Source organism: Poecilia reticulata, chromosome 13, assembly GCF_904066995.2.
Source record: "Poecilia reticulata chromosome 13, P_reticulata-male-v2, whole genome shotgun sequence".
NCBI lineage: Eukaryota > Metazoa > Chordata > Actinopteri > Cyprinodontiformes > Poeciliidae > Poecilia > Poecilia reticulata.
Window position 1 is genome coordinate 16,747,338 of NC_088842.1, and position 23,284 is coordinate 16,770,621.

General features: G+C 36.6%; 1 protein-coding gene and 2 long non-coding RNA genes across 3 annotated transcripts in view; 1 reads left to right on the plus strand and 2 right to left on the minus strand.

The window, feature by feature from the left end:
* Positions 1-4,805, minus strand: LOC145554548 (uncharacterized). Its single transcript, XR_014090523.1, has 3 exons — positions 4,716-4,805; positions 3,495-3,551; positions 1-2,398 (listed from the first exon to the last, which is right to left on the minus strand). It is a non-coding gene; the product is annotated as an uncharacterized LOC145554548 (long non-coding RNA).
* stard10 (StAR related lipid transfer domain containing 10) overlaps positions 4,723-23,284 on the plus strand; it is a 24,339-nt gene continuing 5,777 nt past the window's right edge. The window contains exons 1-5 of the mRNA XM_008425467.3: positions 4,723-5,070; positions 5,171-5,321; positions 5,396-5,573; positions 20,876-21,023; positions 21,167-21,270. Coding sequence (XP_008423689.1) covers positions 5,415-5,573; positions 20,876-21,023; positions 21,167-21,270 — 411 coding nt within the window. The 5' untranslated portion in view covers positions 4,723-5,070; positions 5,171-5,321; positions 5,396-5,414. The remainder of the gene's footprint in view (positions 5,071-5,170; positions 5,322-5,395; positions 5,574-20,875; positions 21,024-21,166; positions 21,271-23,284) is intronic.
* Positions 9,643-11,360, minus strand: LOC103474465 (uncharacterized). Its single transcript, XR_535188.3, has 3 exons — positions 10,825-11,360; positions 10,219-10,333; positions 9,643-10,124 (listed from the first exon to the last, which is right to left on the minus strand). It is a non-coding gene; the product is annotated as an uncharacterized LOC103474465 (long non-coding RNA).

Consider the following 23,284-nt stretch of genomic DNA (forward strand, 5'->3'; position numbering starts at 1 on the left):
TAGTGTACCATTAGAAGTGTGAGGGGTCGAAGAGGGTGGGGCCGGTCTAGCGTACCATTGAGTGCTGGGGGGCTGGACGAACGGTGTATTGCAAGAAGGGGGAGGAGGTCTGGCTGTAGAAGGAGGGGGGCGAAGGAGAAACATTAATCTGCGGACTGGGTGGGCTAGAGTATAATTAGAAGGGGTTCGAAGAAGAAGGAGAGAAGGTGGGGGGCTGACGTATCGTTAAAGGGGAGGGGGATGGGGGAAGCGAAGAAGGAGGGAGCGAAGGAGAGACATTGAGGGGGGGCTAGTGTACCATTAGAAGTGTGAGGGGTCGAAGAGGGTGTGGCCGGTCTAGCGTACCGTTGAGTGCTGGGCGAGCTGGACGGACGGCATATTACAAGAAGGGGGAGGAGGTCTGGCTGTAGAAGGAGGGGGGCGAAGGAGAGACGTTAATCTGCGGACTGGGGGGCTAGAGTATAATTAGAAGGGGTTCGAAGAAGAAGGAGAGAAGGTGGGGGGCTGACGTATCGTTAGAGGGGTGGGGGAAGCGAAGAAGGAGGGAGCGAAGGAGAGACATTAATCCCCCCGATCCTCCTATAAATGCTATTTTATTTATACAATTAGGGCTATTGTAAATGAATATTTTAGTAATCGAGTAATCTATCGATTATTCTTATGATTAATCGAGTAATCGTATAAAAAATGTAACAAAATAAAGTATTGGTTAATCTGGCATAACAGCAGGGTTACTTCCCTAACAGTTACTTTTTTGTAGTTTAGAAAACTAACCTGTAATAATAACAGCTCACTTTCTAAGTTAACCTGACGACAAGTTATACAAAAATCTAAAATTAATTTCAATTTACCGTATTAAAAAGAGGCAGGCTAACAAATACGCTTGTTAAAAATGTCTATGATCCAGCTTTTAGTTTATGTATTCATCTTCAGTCAGTTTAATAGATGAACTCTCACGTTGCCCCATACATGTCAAGCTTTGAATTTGAGAATATGGGAAATGTCGGCAGAAGTGGTGGTGGTGTGCCATAATTTAACAGTTTGTATATGTTAAATTACGGGGGAAAAAACTGTTAAATTACAGAACACTTCTGCTGGAAATTCCATAAAAAACAGAAAATGTATTGGCAGAAAATTACCAGGACATTTCCCTGATTTTTTACAAAAAAATTTGAAATAAAATACTGTTAAATTACGGGAAACTTCTGACGGAAATTCTGCAAAAAAAACTGGAAAATATCCTGGCAGAGAATTACCAGGACATTTTCTGTATTTTTTATTTTATTTTTTCAGAATTTCCATCAAAATATTTTCCATAATTTAACAGTTTTTTGTGTCAAATTTATCAATATTTTGTTAACCCAAAACTGTAATTTTCTGTCTTTTTACTCTTTTGTGATATATTCACAAACTTTTTTTTTAAACTTTGGACATTTCCAAATACTTTTGTCTTCCAAACCATTGAAGTCTGTATTCTATACCATATATTAATTATAGTGTAAAATATATTAAAGTTAATGTATTTAATATATTCTTAACATAATTTTGAAACAAAACTAAATTCTAAGTCCACAGTAAATGTAGTTGTAGAACACAAAACACTTACATTGAAAGTAGCTCATTGTGCAAAGTGATGTAAAAATGAAACCATTCTACAATCAATTTGCAGAATTTATTTAGCAATTTAAGACCATAAATTGACATCATCTAGTCTTTATAACTAACCTTTGCTATTATATATTATGAGTTAAACATATTCTTGAGCTTGCTAATGTTTATCTTCTGCACATCACAACTAATTTATTGCATTTTACTATACAAATTTTAACGTATAAATTAAATGTAAAGCAATCTTGACCAGTCCTAGTAGTCAAACAGTTTTGTTAATTACTATAAGATGGAACATACAAAAAATTGCTTTGGAACATGAAAATCATAGTTGTAAACAGGACCAACATACTTCAAAGTAAATGAAATACAGGTATAAATATTTAGCTAAAAATCAAATGCTACATAAACCCAGCCTAAAGCCAACGACAGTGGAAGACACTGGATTCATGACTGTGTGCTCTCATTACCTCTAGTCGCTGTGAACATAAAACAGTTCATTTTATGTTTATGTTCTGCAAAAAAAAGGTTAATCCAACTCTTAGGTCCAGTTACCATGAGCTTGAAATGTTGTCTGATCAGTTCTTGTGCTTCGCAAAGGTTCTTGGTGCACCAGGTTTGATGAGATGACCAATCACGTTTAAACTTCAAAAGGCTCAAATTTTCCATGGATTCCCAGTCATTCAGTTCATTAAGGGACTTGAACCATCTGGTTGGAATGCAAAGCTGCTTCTTCACCTTCGTCTGCGTCATGTCAGTCGACCTCATTCAGGGTTTGAGCCCAGAAAATCTATAAACAAAGAGAATGGATACTCAAGTTTAACACAGAAACACTTCATGTTATAAACATACTTTTTACAAAACGCTTCTAAATTACATTACAGCAACATATCACCTTTCTCATCAGCGTCTCACCAATTGCTTATACCTCTTTCACAAACAACAACATTGAGAAATTTTGATAAAAAAAATCTACACTAGGAGTGTGTCAATTGCAGATTTCTGGCCAATCTTTAAAAATCTGACTTGTCAATTCTGATTTTGGCCGATACTGATCGTCTTGTCTGAATATTGCTAAATGCAGAAAACATCAGTGGGTTGGCAACAGTGGGGTGACTATTGATAATTGCAAACATGGAGACATGACCTGGTGGGCTGGTCTATCAGTCAAACGTCTCTAACAGGAGAGGAAAGCGGTTGATTTTTAGATCTCTGCTGAGGTAGATAAGATCAGTGGATGAAATCACTTTCACATATATTGGCGGATCACCAATCGTCAAAATTAAGGATTTGGGGAAGATTTATTGGTGCACCCCTAACATACACAATATACAAATATTTTCTTTTGAAAATAAAAACATAAACTGATTTTTACATATTTGTTAAAATAAAGTCACCATGTCATGATTTTATGTCACGAGACGTATAATTTGTGAAAATAAAAACTCCTCCATTTCCCCTGAGCTACTATTTCCATCTGAAGAAATCCATCACTCCCAACCAAAACCAACCAATCAGAGACAGGAGGATAGTCTTAGCACTGTCAATCAACCTCTTCATGCTGTCAATCAACTTAACATTACAGGAAAACCGTTTATCCACTGTCATCGGTGTCCATGCTAACTAGCCTTAACATTCATGAGAGGTTCCGTTAGCTGCAGCGTAGCCAAATACAAGAGAGCAGGGAGAAGTGGGATGAGCAGCACCACAGTGAGTTTCAACATATATGTAAAAAAAAAGTATCATAAGTTACATAGTGCTGCATTATATATTATTAGAAAGACACTTAACAAAACATTATGCCTATGTTATTGTAGAAAACACCTACTTCTTAATTTAAACTAAAGGTTTAACAGGTTGAGTAAAACAAAAACAAATGTACACACCTATTTTAAAGATGCCTAGTTGCTTTCCATGAAAAGTACAGGAGTGTCTGGATGCAGCTGTTGAAGAGAGGAAACAAAATAACCATATAAGGAGAAAGAAATATAAACACCAAAACATGCAAGTCTTCCAATAATTAAATCAATTAGTTTTTTTTTATTTTTTATAATAAAATGAAATAATTTGTTCCGACAACAAATTTAGAACAGTACTATTTATATAGTTTTAAGCTAATCTACAATAACCAATAATGAGTTTGCAAGTAGGCATTTCAGTAAAAATTCCCAATTGGATTTTTTTTTTTTGCAGACGTCACTTTTATTTACTCTCACCCCATTAGATTAAAAGTTAACTTTTTTATTTTAAACCCACACCCAAAAACGAAATAGTTTTTCTTTCATTTAAAAATACTGAAAAAAAATCTATAACAGATATTGTAAATATAGGTAAAACATTTTTAAGGGGTATGTAGCTTCTGTGACTCTAAACAACTTTTGGTTAGGCGGACTAAAGACAAAAATAAACCACACATTTTGACAAAACATGCAGTCTTTTGCAAAATTAGCAATATTTTGTGGTACAGCATTAAAATTCTATGGAGGCAGAAAAGGGGTGTATAAAAAAAGATTTATAGTAACGCAACTGAATAAAAATAGTAAATAAATACATAAAAGACAAAATACTACATTGTAATAGATTTAAATACATTAATTGTACTCTATAGAACAGTGAAATCCTTCCCAGAGAAGCCAACAGGGGGCAGGCTTTCCCAAAATTAAAAAGCAAATGATATATGGGTAATATTGGTCTTGCATTTTTCTAAAATGTTGTCTACTACATATGAGTTTAATTGGACAAGCTAAATTAAATTGTTGCTTAACTGAAACAGCATTCAAATGGACGTAAAGTCAGAAAACAAAAAAATAAAGCTTCTTTTTATGGCCACTTAACCTTGCAGATAATATCAAAATTCTATCTATGTGCTTCGGAAAGCAGCTTAAGCACCACTTCAGAAGTGAGGCTGAGCTTCATGCATTTAAAAAAAACAAACAACTTTGTTTGAAAGTTGTTTGGACCGAAGTTAGTTTGGAAAATGCTTTCCAAACTAAGCTAACAATAAGAGTTAAAGTGTCATGACTGCAACTGTTTAGTTTTGACCTGAAGCGTTTTTTCTAATCTAGTCACACGTATGCATGTGGAGCTGTGAGCGTTACGAGGAGCACCTGAAGGTAACACGGGGAGGTGCAATTTGTAGCTTTCCCTGCGTCGCTCGGTTTCTCCTCCTCCTCTTCCTTTTATTTCTTTTGCCTGCATCTCCACCACCACCACCACCTGCCACAGCTGTACCGCAGACATGGAGACCTTCCGCTAATTGCTGTAAACTGACGGAATAAGCATTTGAAAGAAAAGGCAAAAGGGGAGACAACGAGGGGTGAGGATCAGGAAGGTGGACCACAGAGCTGGAAGGAGGCAGAAAGAAGGGGTGACAAGCGGAAAGACAGAAACATATGGTTGGACAGAAAGGCGGTTTATTTTACTGAGGACTGCCGAAGCGGACAGAAACTTCTTCAGCCACTGGTATAATATTCGCCCATGTCATTTCCCCTCTAACTTGTTCGCTTTAGCTTTGTGTGCTCACCTGTGCGAGGCTGTGTCAGTCACACCTCTGTTTCATTAGTTTGTTCAAGGAGGATTGCGGTGTTTGGACCTGCCAGGACGCGCGCGCGCACACACGCTCACAGAGAACATCACAAGACGCGGTGCTGCCTTACAAACGCTTCCTGCACGGGGGGAAATTAATTAAACAACTTATTGCCACAGAAGAGGAGGTAATATCTTCGGTTTCTCGATTTCTCGTTGACATAAAGCTGTGTTTTCCAGTGAGTGTCTCCTCCTCCCGCAGCTTCTCTCGGCAACAAGCCATGTCTGGACAGACAGTGACCATCCCGGACGACAGGGCGTTCGCCAGCTTCAAGGCGGAGTGCCTGTGCGAAGAGGGCTGGACCATGACCTACACCAAGGGGGGCATCACGGTGTGGACCCAGGTGCTGGAGGAGGGCAAATCCGTCCATAAAATTAAGGTGAGTCGACTAAGTCTGTTTTTTTTAGTCTACACTGATGTCTGAGTAAATCCTAGTATCATCTTAAAGTAGATTTATTTAAGCATTTCAATACAAATAAAGGACATGGATATTTTGGAATACATTCAATTTCCCACAAAACTGGAATCTTACCAAAGACAAATTTAAAAATTAGTTTTATTATAAAAAATATTTTGTTATGGCCTACGCAGTGGATGGAAGACTGGATTTGACATTTGTCCAGCAGACAGTGACCTGCACCCTGCATACGTAACCATGTCTTTTCAGTCAAGAAGCTGACTGTATCCAAGTGAAGTACTGAAAGTTCAGAGGAAGGAAAACACGTTTTAGGAACAAAGGTCCATAAGCAACAGGGATAGCCAAGCATTGTGAGGACATTAAACAAAACATATTAAAGAGGTCATGAGAGGTGTACAAAGGAGATTTCAGACGAAGCAACGGCTTGAAGAGCCACCAAATACATTCATGTCCAGAACATGGGCTACAGCTGTCGCATCCTTGAGTTAAGCCACTCTTGAAACAGAGACGATGTCATAAGTGTCGTACCTGAGTAGAAAATAGACCAGACAGTTGCTTGGTTGTCCGAAGCCCTTTTTTGAGATCAAAGTAAGTTTTGGATTTCTTATGGAAATCAAGATCACAGAGTCTGGAGGAAGAGTGGAGAATACAGAAGTTCAAGGATTAGTGTGGAGGTTCAACAGTCTGCGATGATTTTGTGAGCCATGTCATCTGCACTGTGCTTTATTTTAGCAAGTTCAACATCTGCTCAGTCGTCTCCCATAAAATTTTTGAGTTTAGATCACACCATGCTTTATGGATAGGCTGATTTCATTTTCCAGCAGGACTTTTCACACATCCAAAACTACCAGTGCCTGGTTGGATGACCATGATGTTACTGCTTGACTGGCCAGAAAACTGACCAGCCCTAAACTCCATAGAGAATTTTCGACATGTTGACAAGAGACACCAGAACAATGCAGATGCTTGTTAATAACCTTTATGCCACACTGCATCAATGCAGCAATTCATGCAAAAGAGCCAGAACTCCCTTTGTAGGCTGGCATTTCTTTAACAAAACTTATTTTTAATCGAGTTTGTGAAATATTCTAACTTTTTGAGAAACTGAATTTTTGGTTTTCATACCTTTTAAAACATAATTATTTAAATTAACACCTAAAATGGAATAATCATTTTTGTGAAATGAATCTATATGACACAAGCTTCGCTCTTTGAACTGAATGCTTAAAGTAAATTAATTTTTTGATCCACTGAGATGGACCCGTAAAAAGAAAGTAAAAGACCATTCTAGTTCTTTATTCATTCTTTGTCCATAAAACATGAATGAAAGGAAAGTTGACGCATCAGCACATCTTCACTCCAGTCGTACAATCTGGATGCAGGGAAGAGCTCTGCTAAATTCCCATATGATCGAAAGTGCTGACATGCTTTAACTGCTGCTGCTGCTTTTTGCTGCATGGGACCATTGTAGTTGTTTGCCATGCTAAAGCTGACTAAAAGGAAGAGTTCCAAAGCAAACTAACAAACAAAACTATATGTCATCCATTTGCAATCATGGAAGAGTAGGTTGAAATATATTTTTTTATAGAACTGTCAAGGAAAGCCCCGAGTGCAGCATCCTGTTATAAATGTTTACAGTGGTGCTGATGCAACCCTAATGCACTCTATGGGAAAATTCCCCTTATTTAACAGAAGTGAGAGCAGGTGGGAAAACTTAAGAGGCAAGTTTATTTCCCCAGAGATAAGTCAACTACTGTTAGTAAAACTTGTATGTTGCAGAAGTATTCATACTCCTGGAGCTTTTCCATATTTTGTCCCCTAACAAGTAGTAGTATAGAATTAAGAATCATATAATTGTGAAGAAGATGTAAGAGCGTTTTTAAGAGCCTTAAAACATGTGATGTACATCTGTATTTGACATATTTTGCCTAAGGTTGACTTCAGAAGTGTAGTTCATTAGGAATGGAGCCTTTTTGTGTGTAACATAAGTTCAGTGTGTATACAGCTGTACCTTGGTACAGTTGTACCTTCCATAAAACTTTATGGAAGAGGACATCAGATCTGGTCAACATTTGCAAAGATTTGTGCATGGGAGAAAACCTAACATTGTATATCATCTTCAAAAACACCAACCACATGGGGAAACATAGTGATGGCAGCATTATGCTCTGGGTAGGTTTTGTTCTAGATTGACCAAAGAAATGCAGGGCAGTCTTGGAAGATGACCTGTTGAAGGCTGCACAAGAATTGAAATTTCAGGCATAAGAAATTTCAGGCTATTATTTCAACAGGATAATAGCCCTAAACATACAGAGGTACAATTTACTAATTCCTGCTTTGTGGTCACTGTGGTTCAGTGGGAAGAGTCATCATCTTGCAACCCGAAAGTTGTCAGTTTGATTCCAGGTTTTTTCTACCACATGTCAATGTGCCCATGGTCATGGCACTTAACCTTAAGCTATGTATGAATGTATGTGTGTGGTATGCATTTGTGAGAACGGTTGGATGAATCTGGATCTAGTGTAAAGTGCTTTGAGTGGTCGGTATGACTAGTAAAGCACAGTACAAATTCAGGCACTTATACTGTGCTAGGATGGACGACTTGTTGCAAGACTTAAAAATTTTATGTTTATTGACACTCCTTATCCAATCAGATTGTGATTCAGCTCTGTAGCAAAATAACCTGGGCAGACATTTTGATCTGTAGATATGTTAAGTACTATAATTGTGCCACAGTGACACCGCAGCTGCCATTAAAAGTTTTAGTATGGGGTCTGAATACTTGCATGCTGCACTTATCAGATTTTGTTTGCAAAAAGAAAACAGAGCACCAATATTTTTCCTGCATTTGTTTTATTATTTTATCTAGGTAAACCACATTAAAGCTTCTTGATGTAATATGAAAAACTGTGAGAAGATGTGAGTGGCATGAACACTTTTACAAAGTAATTCTTCACATTTGAGTCCAAATTAACAACATTTTCTAGCATTTACTTCATATTCAAAAGCACACATTCATGTTTTTCAAGGCTACAGTAGGTTTTATTTTTTATTGGTTACTTTTTAAATTAAAATATTCTTTATCCTTTGAACTCATCCTCTCATTTCATTTGGAGTATGTAGCAGCAGTGTGGGGAGTTGTATAAATAAATGCATATCTGTTAGTCATACAATGCTGATCAAGCATAATGGAGCAAGAATAATCTCTTCGCAGCACAGTGCAGAATCTGCAGTTGTGGTGCATTGATAAGGAGGCAGTTTTTTTTTTATTTTTATCAAACAGCAAACATTGCACTGCAAAAAGTCCCCTTTCAAAAACAAGAAAAAAAAGTACAAAAATAGGGTATAATTTTCTTAAAATAAGAAAAATTATCTGCCAACAGAACAAGAAAATTTATCTTGTCAAGATTTTCTAAAACAAGAAAAAATATCTTACCAAGATAAACCTACAATATCTTAAAATTAGTGTATTTTTACTTAAAACAAGCCAATTTTACTTATACGAGTAAGATATATTATCTTATTTTAAGAAAAATTATCTCAAGTAAAGAAAATGTTACTTGACACTGAATTTCTTAAAATAGCGTAAAATTTTCTTATTTTAAGACAAATGTTCTATGTATTAAGAAAATAAATCTCATATATTCTATTTGTATTAGTAAAATTGGCTTGTTTTAAGTACAAATACACTAATTTTAAGATATTTGTAGGTTTATCTTGGTTAGATATTTTTTCTTGTTTTGGAAAATCTTGACAAGATAAATTTTCTTGTTCTGTTGGCAGATAATTTTTCTTATTTTAAGAAAATTATACCCTATTTTTGTACTTTTTTTTCTTGTTTTTGAAAGGGGACTTTTTGCAGTGATATACCTAAATCTAGTTTATTTTTATTGTTGCATAGGATTAAAATATATATTTTGTCACAGCTTTACTCAAGGTTCTTATGCTAAGACAAAAATCAAAAAATTGATCCTGTGAATACTGGAACAAGAGATGTTATTGGCTTGCTGAAATGAAGACATGAGTTCAATTACTTTTAACATCTTTATTACGTTTAAGTTTCACATAAACACAATAAAACATGACTACTGGTCAGAATTTAAAGTCTGGATGGGCATCTGATTCTGAAACAATCCTGTAAAATGACAGAACAATGACGATCTGACACATCTGCTGCACTAAGAGTCAAGCAAACCAAATTGTCCAAAGCAAAAAAAAAATCTTGGGATTAGATGTCAACAATAGGAGCTTCCTCCGCAATGAACTTCTTCCAGTAAGCCATAGCCTTTTATATGTGGAAGTCTTGCCTCAGTTACGGACGGCGTTCTCAAGACGTCTGTCAGCAGCACAGAGAGGAGTGGCCCCACACACGGATGCTGAAAAGTGTAGTAGCTATGATGTCCTCCTTTCAGAAGATCAGGGCAGGCATGGTTCCAATGGCCAGTAGAAAGTTGGTTTCACGATCACCACAGAGCTGAAAAGTGGTCTTGTTTGAAGTTGTTGGGTCATCTGCTAATTGGAGCACAGACAGAAAAACAATCACAAAACAAATCACGTTTAAGGGACTAATCAGTGTCATGATGAATCAGTATCATGAATTTCTTACCTCAAGAATGTGAAGGATGCCGTCACTTGCAATTCCCAAAGTTTCTTGTAGATGGTGCAATACGTGATTGGAGATGTGTCTGGCATAGACTTCACCATGGCAACAGTTTGGTTTACTTGAAAAATAAAACAAGTCTTATTTTAGTTTATGTGCTCAATTACAATATTACATGAATTCAAGATGGCAAGAAAGTTATTTTAATTAAATCAAACTAGGACTACTTAAATTCACAAATCAAAAATAGTGTTTAAAATATCCTGGTAACAGTGTGGAATATCTAACCTAGGCTTTTAGACTCATTGCATTTAAGTTTTTAAATTACAGCACATCAAACACCCTCAGTTAGTGAAATACTAGGCGGAATTGCTCTTTAACCATTTCCCGAATCAAAAGCTACGAATGAGAAGCCATATTAGCTATGTTAAAAAACGGAAGCTACCAAGACTCGTGTCGATATTTTTAAGCCACAGCTATTGTGGTTAATAACTGTTCAAAGCTCATATTCACAAGAGCGGCTCTTTAACCGCGGATGAAAATTGGCATATCACGACATGCTAACTATCTTCAGTTAGCTTATCTTAGAAAGACAGACAACTTTAAACTTACCTCTCAGTACAGCAGCTGTAGGGTCTATACACGTAAAAAAGTCCTCCATCTTCATTCATGTCCAACCGAGATTAGAGAATTTGCCAAAAGAAAATCTTATAAAAGTACAGTAGATAAAAGCTTAGTTAGGCTGTTACAACTGAATCAACCGTTAATCAGGGCAGTTAAATGATCTCTGGCGTTGCCGTTAGTGATGTGCGGATTGATACTGAAATATCGATTCTTCCGATACCAGAACTTAATTCTTTAAAATCTATTGTCAGATCCAAGGATCAATACTTTCAACACTTTAGTAATTTGAGATAATTTAGATTAACAAGAGCAAGTTAGAAAGTAACTAAATTATTGAGATCTTGCCGAAATGAAACGTTGTTAATGGGAACTACTTTTTCTTCCGCCTGGTGAGTATGTAATGTGTAAGGACGTAATGCCCAAGCGCAGCGTGCTGCTGACGCTCACTCACTCAGAAATGAACATGTTGACAGATTATAAAAAAAAGTGACATGAAGCTATTTCAGCTGTCATTTTATAGTAGTTTTAATAATTAAACAAGGATGTGTTTAGTAGGGTTATTACATTACTAATTTTCTTTTTTTTAGTTTGCAACTCCATTTTCATATGTTTTGTATATTTCTGCTGAATTAAAATAGCTTATAGTAAACGAGATTGTTCTCAATGTACTTCTGAGTTTAAAATGAGTGCATCAGAGTACATTGTGTTCTTTTTATGAAGCCAAGATATGGATTACATTTATTTTTTATTTAATTAAGAAACAAATTAATTGTCTTTTGCACAAAGTATGGGATCTGTATTGCCAATACCACCTTAAATTTTACTCTGTATTGGATCGGAAAGAAAATCTGTTGTATCGAACATTAATACTATCTCACTGACATTTTGGGCGCTTTCCCATGTGGATTGTATGATGTCATAAAAGGGGTTACAAACATGATGAATAAAATATTGTTCAAACTAATATTAGTAACTTATAAAGTAAGAATTTGAAATATAAACCAAAAGTTAAAATATTTATCATGACATTGAGCGAATCAATATTGTTGATTCTAATCTCATTGTGTGGAATACCAGCCATTTCAAATCACACATCAATAGAAATTTCATGACATGTCAGTAAGAGGTCCCACATCTTGCATCAAGAAGATCAGATTAAGGTCCATAGCAGACGGAAACATGCCAAGAATTATCTTGATATATAAACTGATATTGTTTCTGAAATTGTTGTGTTAAATGTCAATCGTTTAAATATTAAATTACAATTTCCTGTACACTCTGCCAACTTATACAAGAATATAAGTTCATGGGTTTTTTTAATTTTTCATTGACAATAACACAAAGGATTCCATTTGGACATAGTCTGTTTTAATTATCTGAATACATTTAATTAAGTATGTGATTTCACTTTCTGTGCTTGAAATAAGAAATTTTTACTTGTATAAAATAAGTTCTAGACTTGAAGTTTGATTGGTAAATATTGATATTCTAGATTCTAGCACATATTTACTCATAATAAGTAATATTTTCTTAACATTAAGCTTTTATATCTTACTGAGATAATTAAGTACAAAAACACTTAAAATAAGAAAAATATTCTTACATAAATCCCTCTTGGTGAGAAAAATTATCTTGTCAGAAAGAAAACAAGAAAAATCTCCTTAATTTAAGATATTTAATCTTACTAAGATTTCAGTTTTTGCAGTGTGGTTGTTGATGTTGAAAGAAGAGACATACAGATTTTGTGACAGAAAAAAATCTGGAAATGTGTTGAAATAAAGTTTGAAGTCAGCACCCCTCACACAGACACTGTATAAAAAAAGACACATGGCTTGAAACTTTAGAGTTTTGCAGATATGATGTAGGGTTGACACACTTGTTCAAAAGGTGTCACTGATGGACTGTTTCTATGATTTTCACACCGTAAAGTGGTCTGGATCAATAACTCTGTGCTAAAATGTCGCCTGTTTGTATGTGTGAGCTGCTGGGCAGTTTTTACTCCAATCATAAAAAGAGTTTTCTGTTTGATTTAGGCGGTACAACATATTCTGAAGTTTAATTTCAATACTCTCTACAACATAACCATGCTGAAAAAGTCTGTAGCAGTATTGATAACGGAGTTTTAATCTATTCACCCAGGTCATGCAGTTGGATCTACTTTTCTAGAGAGAAGGCGAGCAGAACTTTATTGTACACGAAAGTAACAGATTTGGTCAAAACAATCAATGCTTTTTCCTGAAAACTGAAAATCTTTTTTCTTTTTTTTTATGTTGGCATAACTTTTGTTCAGCAAAAGAAAATCAAGCCTTGAAGCTCATATAACAAAAGAGAAGGGTAGAAAATGGATGATGATTCACTTCTTTTGCTTGCATTGCTTAGCATTGTAACATTCATGAAACTGCTTACATTTCCACAAACTTTTTGATACCTCTTTGTGTATTGTACCGATAAAATGACTGCCTCTTCCCAGAAAGGCATCAGAGTATGATAATTGTTCATTGTAACAAAAAAGGATGTTTGAATGATATAGTAGCCATTAGTCAGTTAATGTGAAGAACTTGTGCAAATATGCAGTGAGCAAACTCTGTTATGTTTCTCATTTGACCTAGTGGTTGATGGTGCAGCATGAGGACCTTTTCTGTACTTCAACAATACTTTAAATTGTATGTTAAAGTACACTCGTACTTTAACATGGTACACTCGTACTTTAACATGGGTATAAATTAAAAAATTTATACCCCTGTTAGCTAGGGGTATAAATTGATTCATGCAACATACCCTCACTCCCATGCCACTAATGAAAATAGAAATACTCTTTTAAGAATGTGGATATTTACACAAGGAACATGAAGTAAAAAAAAAAATCTACTTATTGATCACAAAGTGATTTCTAATTGGCTAATATCTCTTTTATTCATGGGCAACATGCTCTAATGCTCTTGGCTCATTCAGAAAACCATGAACCAACCTCATTTTCCTATTTATTATACACTGAGCAGACTTAGCAGGTGTAAAGAAAGTACTTTTTTCACTTTAAATAGGATAAATGACTGCAGTCATTAGGTTTCTAAGTCAAAGTCAGCCAAATGTACATTTTAATTGGGAGACACTGGGATGTCAAAAAAAGTTCAATCATGCAATACTGATCCAGTAATGAAGGGATCAAGTTGCGCTCAACGCTTTCATTGTCAGAGGACTACAATTTCCTCAGTCCACCAGTCTTGAAAATTGGCCTGTATACCACAGTAGCTGACAGTAATGTGATCTTTCAGTACTGGTTGGGACAGTAAGCAAACAGAATGGGTTGAGATGTAACAGCAGTCCTTTTTCCTGCTGCTGTATCCGGGTCTGAAGAGCGTGAGTTAACCACCAGCTGTTTACTTTGTTAAATAAATTGATGTGTGCATACATGGGTGTGTGTCTAAGTGTGCCCTAGTGTTATCTTCATATGCAGGGTGGGGGGGGATCCAGCATCATACCATGAATTGGGATCTTACCTGGGAGCCAAGCTCTTGTTGATTTTTTTGGTGTAACATAATCAACACGGTGCAAGTCTGCTTCATTGGTGTGTTAACTCTTTGTATGTCCACTATATGAATGCAAAGGAACTAATTTTCTTATTCGTGCTCTTTTAAATTATTTACACCAGCTGTATTTCCTAATGACAGCTGTAGTTTGCAAACAGTTACACACACACACACACACGCACACACACACGTTAGTCATTTGGGTTGGGCCTCTGTCTATAACTGCCTCTTATCTTTATGTAAATATAACAGTAACATGAGCTTGCTTTTTACATCGCATGATATTGTCTCAACTCTTGTTGCAGGGCTCGAGCAATTGATCTTCCACTCTACAAAGGGCGGTACTATTATTCAGCCTTCGTCAGTTTAGTAGTCTTTGTACACATTTTAGGAGGCTGGCAATCAGCTATGCTACAGATACAGCCGTTCTATTTATAGACAGAATAAAAGGCTGTAGTTTTGCTGATGCATGTAGAATAATTAATCGGAGCGATGAGTTATCTGGACCTAAATTTTTAGATTTTGAATCAGAAATTGTAAAGAAAAATGCATATTAAAACTATTATGAGTTGTTAGGGTGCTAAACATCACAATAATCACATTTATAATTCCTATTCATCAATTATGTATGTTCTATACATCAGTTATTCATCAGTCATCTGCATGCAGTTTAAACTGCGTGCAGTTTAAGGTGCAGCAGTAAGCACTGTCACCATCATCCATTCACCTCACGTGTCTAAAATGTGCTGATCAGAATCATGTGGCAGATTCAGATTTTTATTTCCACATTATAAGATGGTATAAAATAACAGTTGAGTTTAGAAAGTGAGTAAAGCTGCAAATCTTTTTCAGAGATTTTACTTTCGTATAGGCAAATGTAATAGACGCACATCACCAAGTTAAAACATGAATGTAAATAATTTATGAATCTGTAGAAAGTGTGGAAAAAATATTTGGTAGAAGTAGCTGTGTCTGCACTCATCTTCCTCTCTACGACACGGATTTGCAGGTTTTGTTTTAGATGAAGAGGAAGAATCCTTCTTGCACAACAAAAGTAATGACCTGTTATTTTATATATCTGTACTATTCATTTATTATTTTGTTACACAAACCTGAGCAAAAATTTAGAGGAAGCACCTTTTGAAATCAACTTATTGTTTTGTTTTGGATGCAGCAACACAATTATCAGAAGCTGATTTTAGTAGGTTAACTCGGTCAGGCTATCTACTTTGGTAGCTAGCCTGTGGTCTGCTGCTTTACAGACATGACTTGCAGTTTATCTGTAATATTAAAACAACTTTATTTGGAATTGTAGGTGGCGGCGCCTTTAGTTCCAACATCTTGATTTGGCATGTTTTCTGGGGTCAAGATTCTAATTATCCAAATATGTCTGTCTTCTAATCAGAGGTTAATTGTACAAACCTTATTTTAGTCGCTTAAATGTGTAAGCTGAAAAGGTTTACAGCTCCGTCATCAAAATCAGAACTGTGGCTGCTGTTGGTTTAGACATTTAGGTTATGAATAATAAATGTTTTATTCTGTTTGCATACGCTGACTGAAGCTGTCTGTGTTGAGTGATTCCTCTCTTTTCATAACTAAAGCAGGCAGTTACTTAGAGAATATATGTTTTTATTTTTACTATTTTTGTGCATTTAATTATTTTAGCATAAATTTTAATATAACACTACAGAAATATTTGCCCAGGCAAATACTAACACACACAAAAAAAGCCTTCTGGGATTTTCCTTTTCCATGCAGATGCAGAGGGGAGCTCTGCACGAAGCATCCCCAAAATTGTTTTTGGCATTTTTGTATCATCTCTCAAAAGAAGATGACGAGAGCTGACAAATTTGTAGGAGGAAGAGCAGGTATGAGAGGGCAAATGGGGGGGGGGGGGGGGGAGTGTTTCATGGAGGAACCAAAGGAAAGAAGGAAAAGTTGGTGGGTTGAGTGACATGAGAGGGGAAAAGGGATTGTTGGGCGCTTGGTGTGGGTGGATGCTATACTGTGGATAATCATAAGCAACTGGATAGATCTCTGTTTTTGGTCTCTACTCTGGCCTATGGATCTTTGAACCCTGTTTCACCTGCCTCTTTTTTCCCCCTTCACTCTGGGCTTCCTATGCTGAGTTTACTGAATTAGTATGTAATAGAATTACACAGATTTGTTCTTAGCAGGGTGTATGTCTTCATTTTCTACTGAATGCCTTTTGCCCCTTCACAAGTCCTCTTTCACTTTTTTTATTCAATTGTCCTCCTTCCTCCTACTCCTGTTTCAGTTTGCCTGTGGATATAACACATTCTTTATTCCCACTGGGTTTTTTTTACCTACTGTACCTTGGATTTGGCAATCCATCTATGCGCAAGTGCTCACACATGCACACAGCCATGCAAACATTGAAGATTATGTTGTTGTTGGCTATCAAGCATAGCAAGTTGCAAGTACTGAGGCATCTGATGAAGATGTGTCAGACATATTTTGTCTGTGTGTGGTTCTTAAGTAGTTTGAAGGGGAAAATGGAAAATGTGACTTCACACAACTTTTACAGTAAAAGCAACTTTTTGTCACCTTTCACTGAATGTCGCCTGCTGTGCCTAGTCATTGTTTTTAACACGTGACCACATGTATGGCTTGTATGTGACTTGGTGTCTTGTGCTCTCTGTGGTTACTTTTGTTTTAGTCTTTACTGCAGAGAATGAAGAGACCAAACCATGTGAGGCCCCACTTTTATCTGAAATGACTTTTATCTCCTGCCCAGTTCCACACTACAACACAATTAGATCAATTTTGGATCTATATAATCTGATACTGCACTCTCATAGTGGAGGTGCAAGCTTATCACAGCATTTGTATGAAACGCAATTGAACAAAGTTGGATCGCTTTTATTTATTTATAAAATTTATAAAAAGTGACTGACCAGCTGCTGTGCTCCCCTGGGGTTTGTTTTCATATCTGAAAATATTTTCTTAGAAAATAGTTTCTAAGAAATAATAATTTTTAAAATAAATTTTGATCTGTTCTTGGTCAGGTTTCTGAGTATTATTTAACCAGCTAGCATGTGTGCTTTCAAAAGCATTTAGTTGCACTTTCCTTTTCATGGCTAAGCTCCGAGTTGTGGTACATTCTTTTAGCAATGCTTTCTTTTACCTGAGCTTTATATCGGTATATGTTTGATGTAAACCTTGGTGGTTTGACAGTTAAAATGAGTGTATGTGACTTCCTGTTACATTTCACACGCTTCAAGAGTTGTGCACGCCTGTTTTATATTTTAAGCTCTGCAAAACATTTTTCAAGCTCGTTCACATATTGCCAAAAATAACATGTACATATCATTCAATTGCTTTAGATCTTTACATGAAGAACAAATATGATTCGTCAATGAAGACCATAAAGTTCTAATTTCAGTTGCTATCAGCTTAATAAAAAATAAATAAAAATGGTCTTTTGGACTATAAGCATTTAGTAGAACAAAACATTTCTTAAACACTGAGGATGTTTTTGTGATTTCTGTTTAAAGTCGTACTGTATGAAGGTGTTGTTCCCCATTGGGCTTTACATTCTTGCTCTCAAAACATGACTACTGGATTATTTGGTCACTCTAAGTTGTTCTTAGGTATAAGTGTTTTGCCCAGCCTCTAAGCTGAAAACTGAAATTTAATAGCCCTACCTGTAACCTAACAGTGTGCAATGTTTCTGCTCTACGCCTGGTTGTCTGTCCGTTTTTGTTTTGGCATGGTTACAGCAACCCACAAAAGGTCTGGCATAGTTCCCTCACAGTTTTGGTTGAATTCCTGTTTTTGTTTGAGTACAAAAACTTGGCTAAAAACAGTGCCGTATTTTTGAATACTTAAGAAAAATTGGGTACACTTTATTTGAAGGGGTGTGCATAAGACTGACATGACACTGTCATAAACATGACTTAACACCTGTCATGAACATGAAGGAGTCTTTATGAACGTTTATGACGGTTGTCATGAAGTGTCATTTGGTAAATAATAACACTTTTAATGCAAAGTTGCTCCAAAAGTCACATTGAAAGTCCATTAAAAATACCAACTTTACATTAAATTATCATAATTTACAGAATCATGCAAAGTTGGCACTTTTAATGGAACTTTTAGAGCAACTTTGCATTAAAAGTGTCATTATTTACCGAGTGACACTTCATGACAACAGTCATAGACATTCATAAAGACTCTGTTCATGACAGATGTTATGTCATGTTTATGACAGTGTCATGCCAGTCTTATGCACACCCCTTCGAATAAAGGGTTACCGAAAAATTACAAATAGGAATGATTTGTGAAAACAGCTTTTGTGTGGATACATACCCAAACATTGCTCAAATTTAAAATGTAACAAAATGCTAAACATTTCCAGACAAGGATTATGTTGTTACTCATTTTGTTTAATTGGTTCTTTTAAAACATGAGGACCTTTTTTTAATGCACAAAATGCTTTCAGTTGGTGAAAGGTCAAGCTGATCACAATTAATTCATCACCATTCTATTGTAATACAGTATGTAGCTTGAAGCGGGGTGTCTTGCTCATACCTTCCTTAAAAAAGTCTATATCTAAAAGTCAACCTATGTTGCTGCATAACTTGTGCCATTACACCATTATTGAGTAGTTGATATAGATTCTGAATTTCAATCTAACATTACATCTCAGAAGATGTTAAAGATTTGCAAACCATTCTGCAGTCTTTATGCTTCTGTTTACACTTCTGCTGACAGATTTTTCAAGCTGCTTGTACTGGTCAGCAATTATAGTGGAAGTAACTTGTTCATGTCTAAGAGAGTACTTTAGATGTTATATTATGTCGTTACAGAACAGTTTGATATTAGTCTAAAAGGGTGAGCCTATATGCTATTTTTATTGAACAGCACGAGTTCCCCTCTATTCAAAGAGGTTTCCTAGCAGTAATGAGCATAATTTTTCTAAATGAATCCCTTGGGGAATGGGAAGAGACAGATGGATAAAGACAGGCTGCCTTCTCGACTGATTAGTATTGGGACTTTAAATCTTCTGGGACAGACTGGGTCCATTTCTTTCTCATTTGCTTGTCTTCTCTTGCTCACTTTCTGTCTGTTTCACAAGTGCTTTCCTTCATTGATCTCTTCATTCTTGCGGATTCTTTCACTTGCCGTTCCTCCGTTGTTCTTGTTGATATTATTGAGATGCGTCCCCGAGACAGTTGTAACTCCAGCAACGGCTGCACTCAAGGGTTTGAGGCATTTCTTTGCTTCTGTTTCCTTGCTAAGCAAAGACAGGAGATCCCTGGTTCTATTGATAAGCTTTGCAGCACTTGAAAAGACACAATGAAAGAGGTGGCATGGATGGATGGATGATTGACATTATGCTTACATCTTGTGATCAATTCTGAAACGGTGCTTTTTCCAAATGGTAGAAGTTAGCTGTCAAACAATGACAGCTAAAAAAGATCATTCAGAGCTCCTGCCAGTGCTTGGCTCTTGCAGGCCTTCTGACATATGTCTCTGTCTCTGACTTATACTGAATGTGTTGTTTTTCTGTTGGAGCTCAGATCTAGTAATGACTCATCTATGGTCAGCGGCCTGTCTCTCTCCTGATGTTGTGCTTTCCTTTCTCTGTGTTTCACACCCAATCTCCATCTTTCTTACATTGACGCTCTCCAACCAGCTGATGTCTAAACACTTCCACATCAAACAGGTCTGTTTGTTTGTGGAAGTTTCTCTGCAAGATCCTGTTCATTTGTATTCCTCTTTTCAGCAATATTGTATGTTAATATTGTATGTTTTTGCAGGTGAATGTGATATTTACCCTTTTAATATTTGCCTTTTTCAGATGGCAGGAGTGGAGCAAAACGTTAGATCTGAAACGAGTCAGTGTCTGCTTGATCTGAGGGATCCCAGTGAGAAATAAACGGGGTGTATAGTGTTTTGTCATGTATTCCTACAACTTGAACTTTTCCTTATGTTTTAAGTTACAACGTCAAACTTTCTTTTACTGGGATTTTGTTAGAGATTGGTACAAAGAAGTGCATAATTTAAAAGCAATGAGAAAGTGTTGAATGTTTTTAAATGACTAAACACAAATCTGTCAAGTGTGGCTCCATCATTTTACCCATCAGTCCTGACCTGCTTCTCTGTCTCTAACAAAGGATATTCGCACAGCATGACACTTCCCTCTCCATGTTTCCCCCATGGAGGTGGAAAGAGAAGGATGTCATATGCAGTGTTGGTACTTCTGCCACAGAGAGGCTAAAAAATTCGAATTGGAAACCAAATACCTGCAACACTTTTCAGCTTTTTATGTAGTTAAAAATGGAAAACGACGCGTCACTTTCGTCTACTTCACAGTTATGCAGTACTTTGTGTTGGTCTATCATGTGAAATTCTGCTATCAATTGAAAAGATTCAGGAAGTTTGAACAGTTTTACAAGGCTCTGTAGAGAGCAGAAATAATCAATTCCATTACTCCTGTTCTTTTTTTTTTTATAACCTCATGATGAATGTTCTCTTTCTTTTAGTGTTGTATGGTATGCAAGGATGTGCCGGCTGAGACGATGTACGATGTTCTCCATGACATCGAATACAGAAGAAAGTGGGATTCAAACGTCATTGAGACCTTTGATATTGGGAAGCTCACAGTGAATGCAGATGTCGGATACTACTCATGTACGTTGCGCTGTTTGTTCTAAACATTGTTTTTCTTTACGTGGGTGAATGGTTTTGTGTAGTGAGGGGAAGTAGTCTCATAATGAAATGCATATTATTGTTCAACGGTTTGTTTTACTGGAGATGCATTGTTTGTTTTAAAGGGAAGTGTCCGAAACCTCTCCGGAACCGGGACGTCATCACGCTTCGCTCCTGGCTGCCAATAGGGAAGGATTACATCATCATGAACTACTCTGTTAAGCATGCCGTATGTATAGACAACCACATACAGTGAACCTTTTGATAACCTTTTTATGTTGCACATGAATGCGAATACAGGATTGTGAAGTAAATGGAACAAAGTAGATGCTTGTGGGCTCAGCTGAAAAAAAACATCTGCCCACTTTACCAGGGGCATTGTAGTGCATAAAAGTCTTTATGTAGAGAGGAGGTGATGCAAACCTTTCATTGGACACTTAGAATTTCACTCATCTTGTAGAGAAGCTGCCATCCAGGAAGAAGAGACGGCTTGGCATCCGTCCAGAGAGACAAAACTCTCCACCCCTTGAAGCTTTTACTGTAGATGTTTTATGTGCCAGCACTGCTTCATTTTCCCTGCAAGATCATTAATCTGATACAGATGAACACTGCACATTATTACTTTGGCTACTAAACATACTTTCTAAGAACTTGACACATTTAATATCAAGTGGTAGTAGAACAAACATAGTGATTAGAGAACATAAAGATTTTGTGAGTAACAAGTTGGACTTCAGCCCAAAGCATTTGCCGATAAATTGGCAGCTTTTCCTATGTGGAGCTGAGCTCCTAATCATCTCCTGTCACCAAGGCTGCTTCAACAAAATTAAAGTGTTGATTAGAAACTAGTTGGGTAACACTGATGAGGCAGTGAGCTTTGTAAAATTTGAACAAACAAAATGTGTGAGATTCTCTACAGGTTCTTCTCAGTCATGTTGAGGTCGAGTGGGTTCTGCTGTCAAACTATTTTACTCTCATTCTAAATAGTAAATGGCCTGAACTTGTTCAGCACTTTATTTAGTCCTGATGACTCCAAAGAGCTTTGCTCTACATTCAGTCATTAACCTATTTTCACTCACATTCAGATGGTTGGTGATGGTCACCAACAGGCAAGGCAGGTGAAGTATCTTGGCCAAGGTCACAAGGATCGAGTCTGACGGGGTTCGAACTGGTAAATCTTTGGTTACAAGATGAACTCCTACCACCTTGACCCTGTTCTAGTTTTGTGATTCCCTATTTTGGTGCCGAAACAGCACTGACCTGTTGAGGTAAAGTCTTTGCTCTACCTCTGAAGGTGAGCAACAAATCTAGTTCGTCAGCATGTGGGGCATGGATGAGCTCTGTTTTGTTTATTTATTTTTTTGGGAATCTCACATATGGATAATTGGCAACACCTCAGGGTTGTTGTGCTTCTTAAAATATTCTTCAATTATTGTCTCTCTGGACGGTAGCCAAACTAGTCCTAGTTAGTAAATCTCAAAATATCGACCAAGCTAAATTCTTCCCTTCTTCCCCAAATGCAGCTTGATTCCATTTGTTCCCCAAATAAGCAACATGCACATATCACTCATGTAAAATAAGAGAAAACATGACTCATAAGACAAGTCCACCTTCTTCCATTGCTTCATGGTTCAACTCTGAGACTCAAATGTCCATTACTGGCCCTTTCAGGATAGCCACAGATTGATCTGTGACTACTGGCTAAGCAGCAGTAAACAGTATTGTGCAGGCTGGCCTCCGATCCACATGAACGTCATCTGTTTACGACAGCTTTTGTTAGCCAATGACCCCTGCAGGCTGGGAACATCCCAACCAGGCCTGTACTTTTCACTGACTCAGTCATCTTAGTTTGGCTCTTGTCAAGCCCAATCAGATCTTTAACTTTTAGAGTTATTTATTTCTAACACTTGAAATGAAAGAAAAGATTTGTCAATGTCGTAAGAATAAGATGAGTTTTATGCATTTATCTATCATTGGTCATAATGTTTTGCCTGAAGAGCTAATACAAAACATTAGAGATCCCTCATTAAGCTTTTTATTGACTGCATGTCAGCCTTTAAGAAACTTTAAGGTGATTTCTTGAATACTAGTGGTTACATATAACTATAGCAATTCATTTGTCAGAATGTATTACCTTTGTTATTTTTATAGAGCAGGTTACTGAAATTGGTACAAATTTGTATGTTTGGATACTTTGTAATGTGATTCCAGCTTAAAATAGAATTTTTGCTATGTTTTCTGTA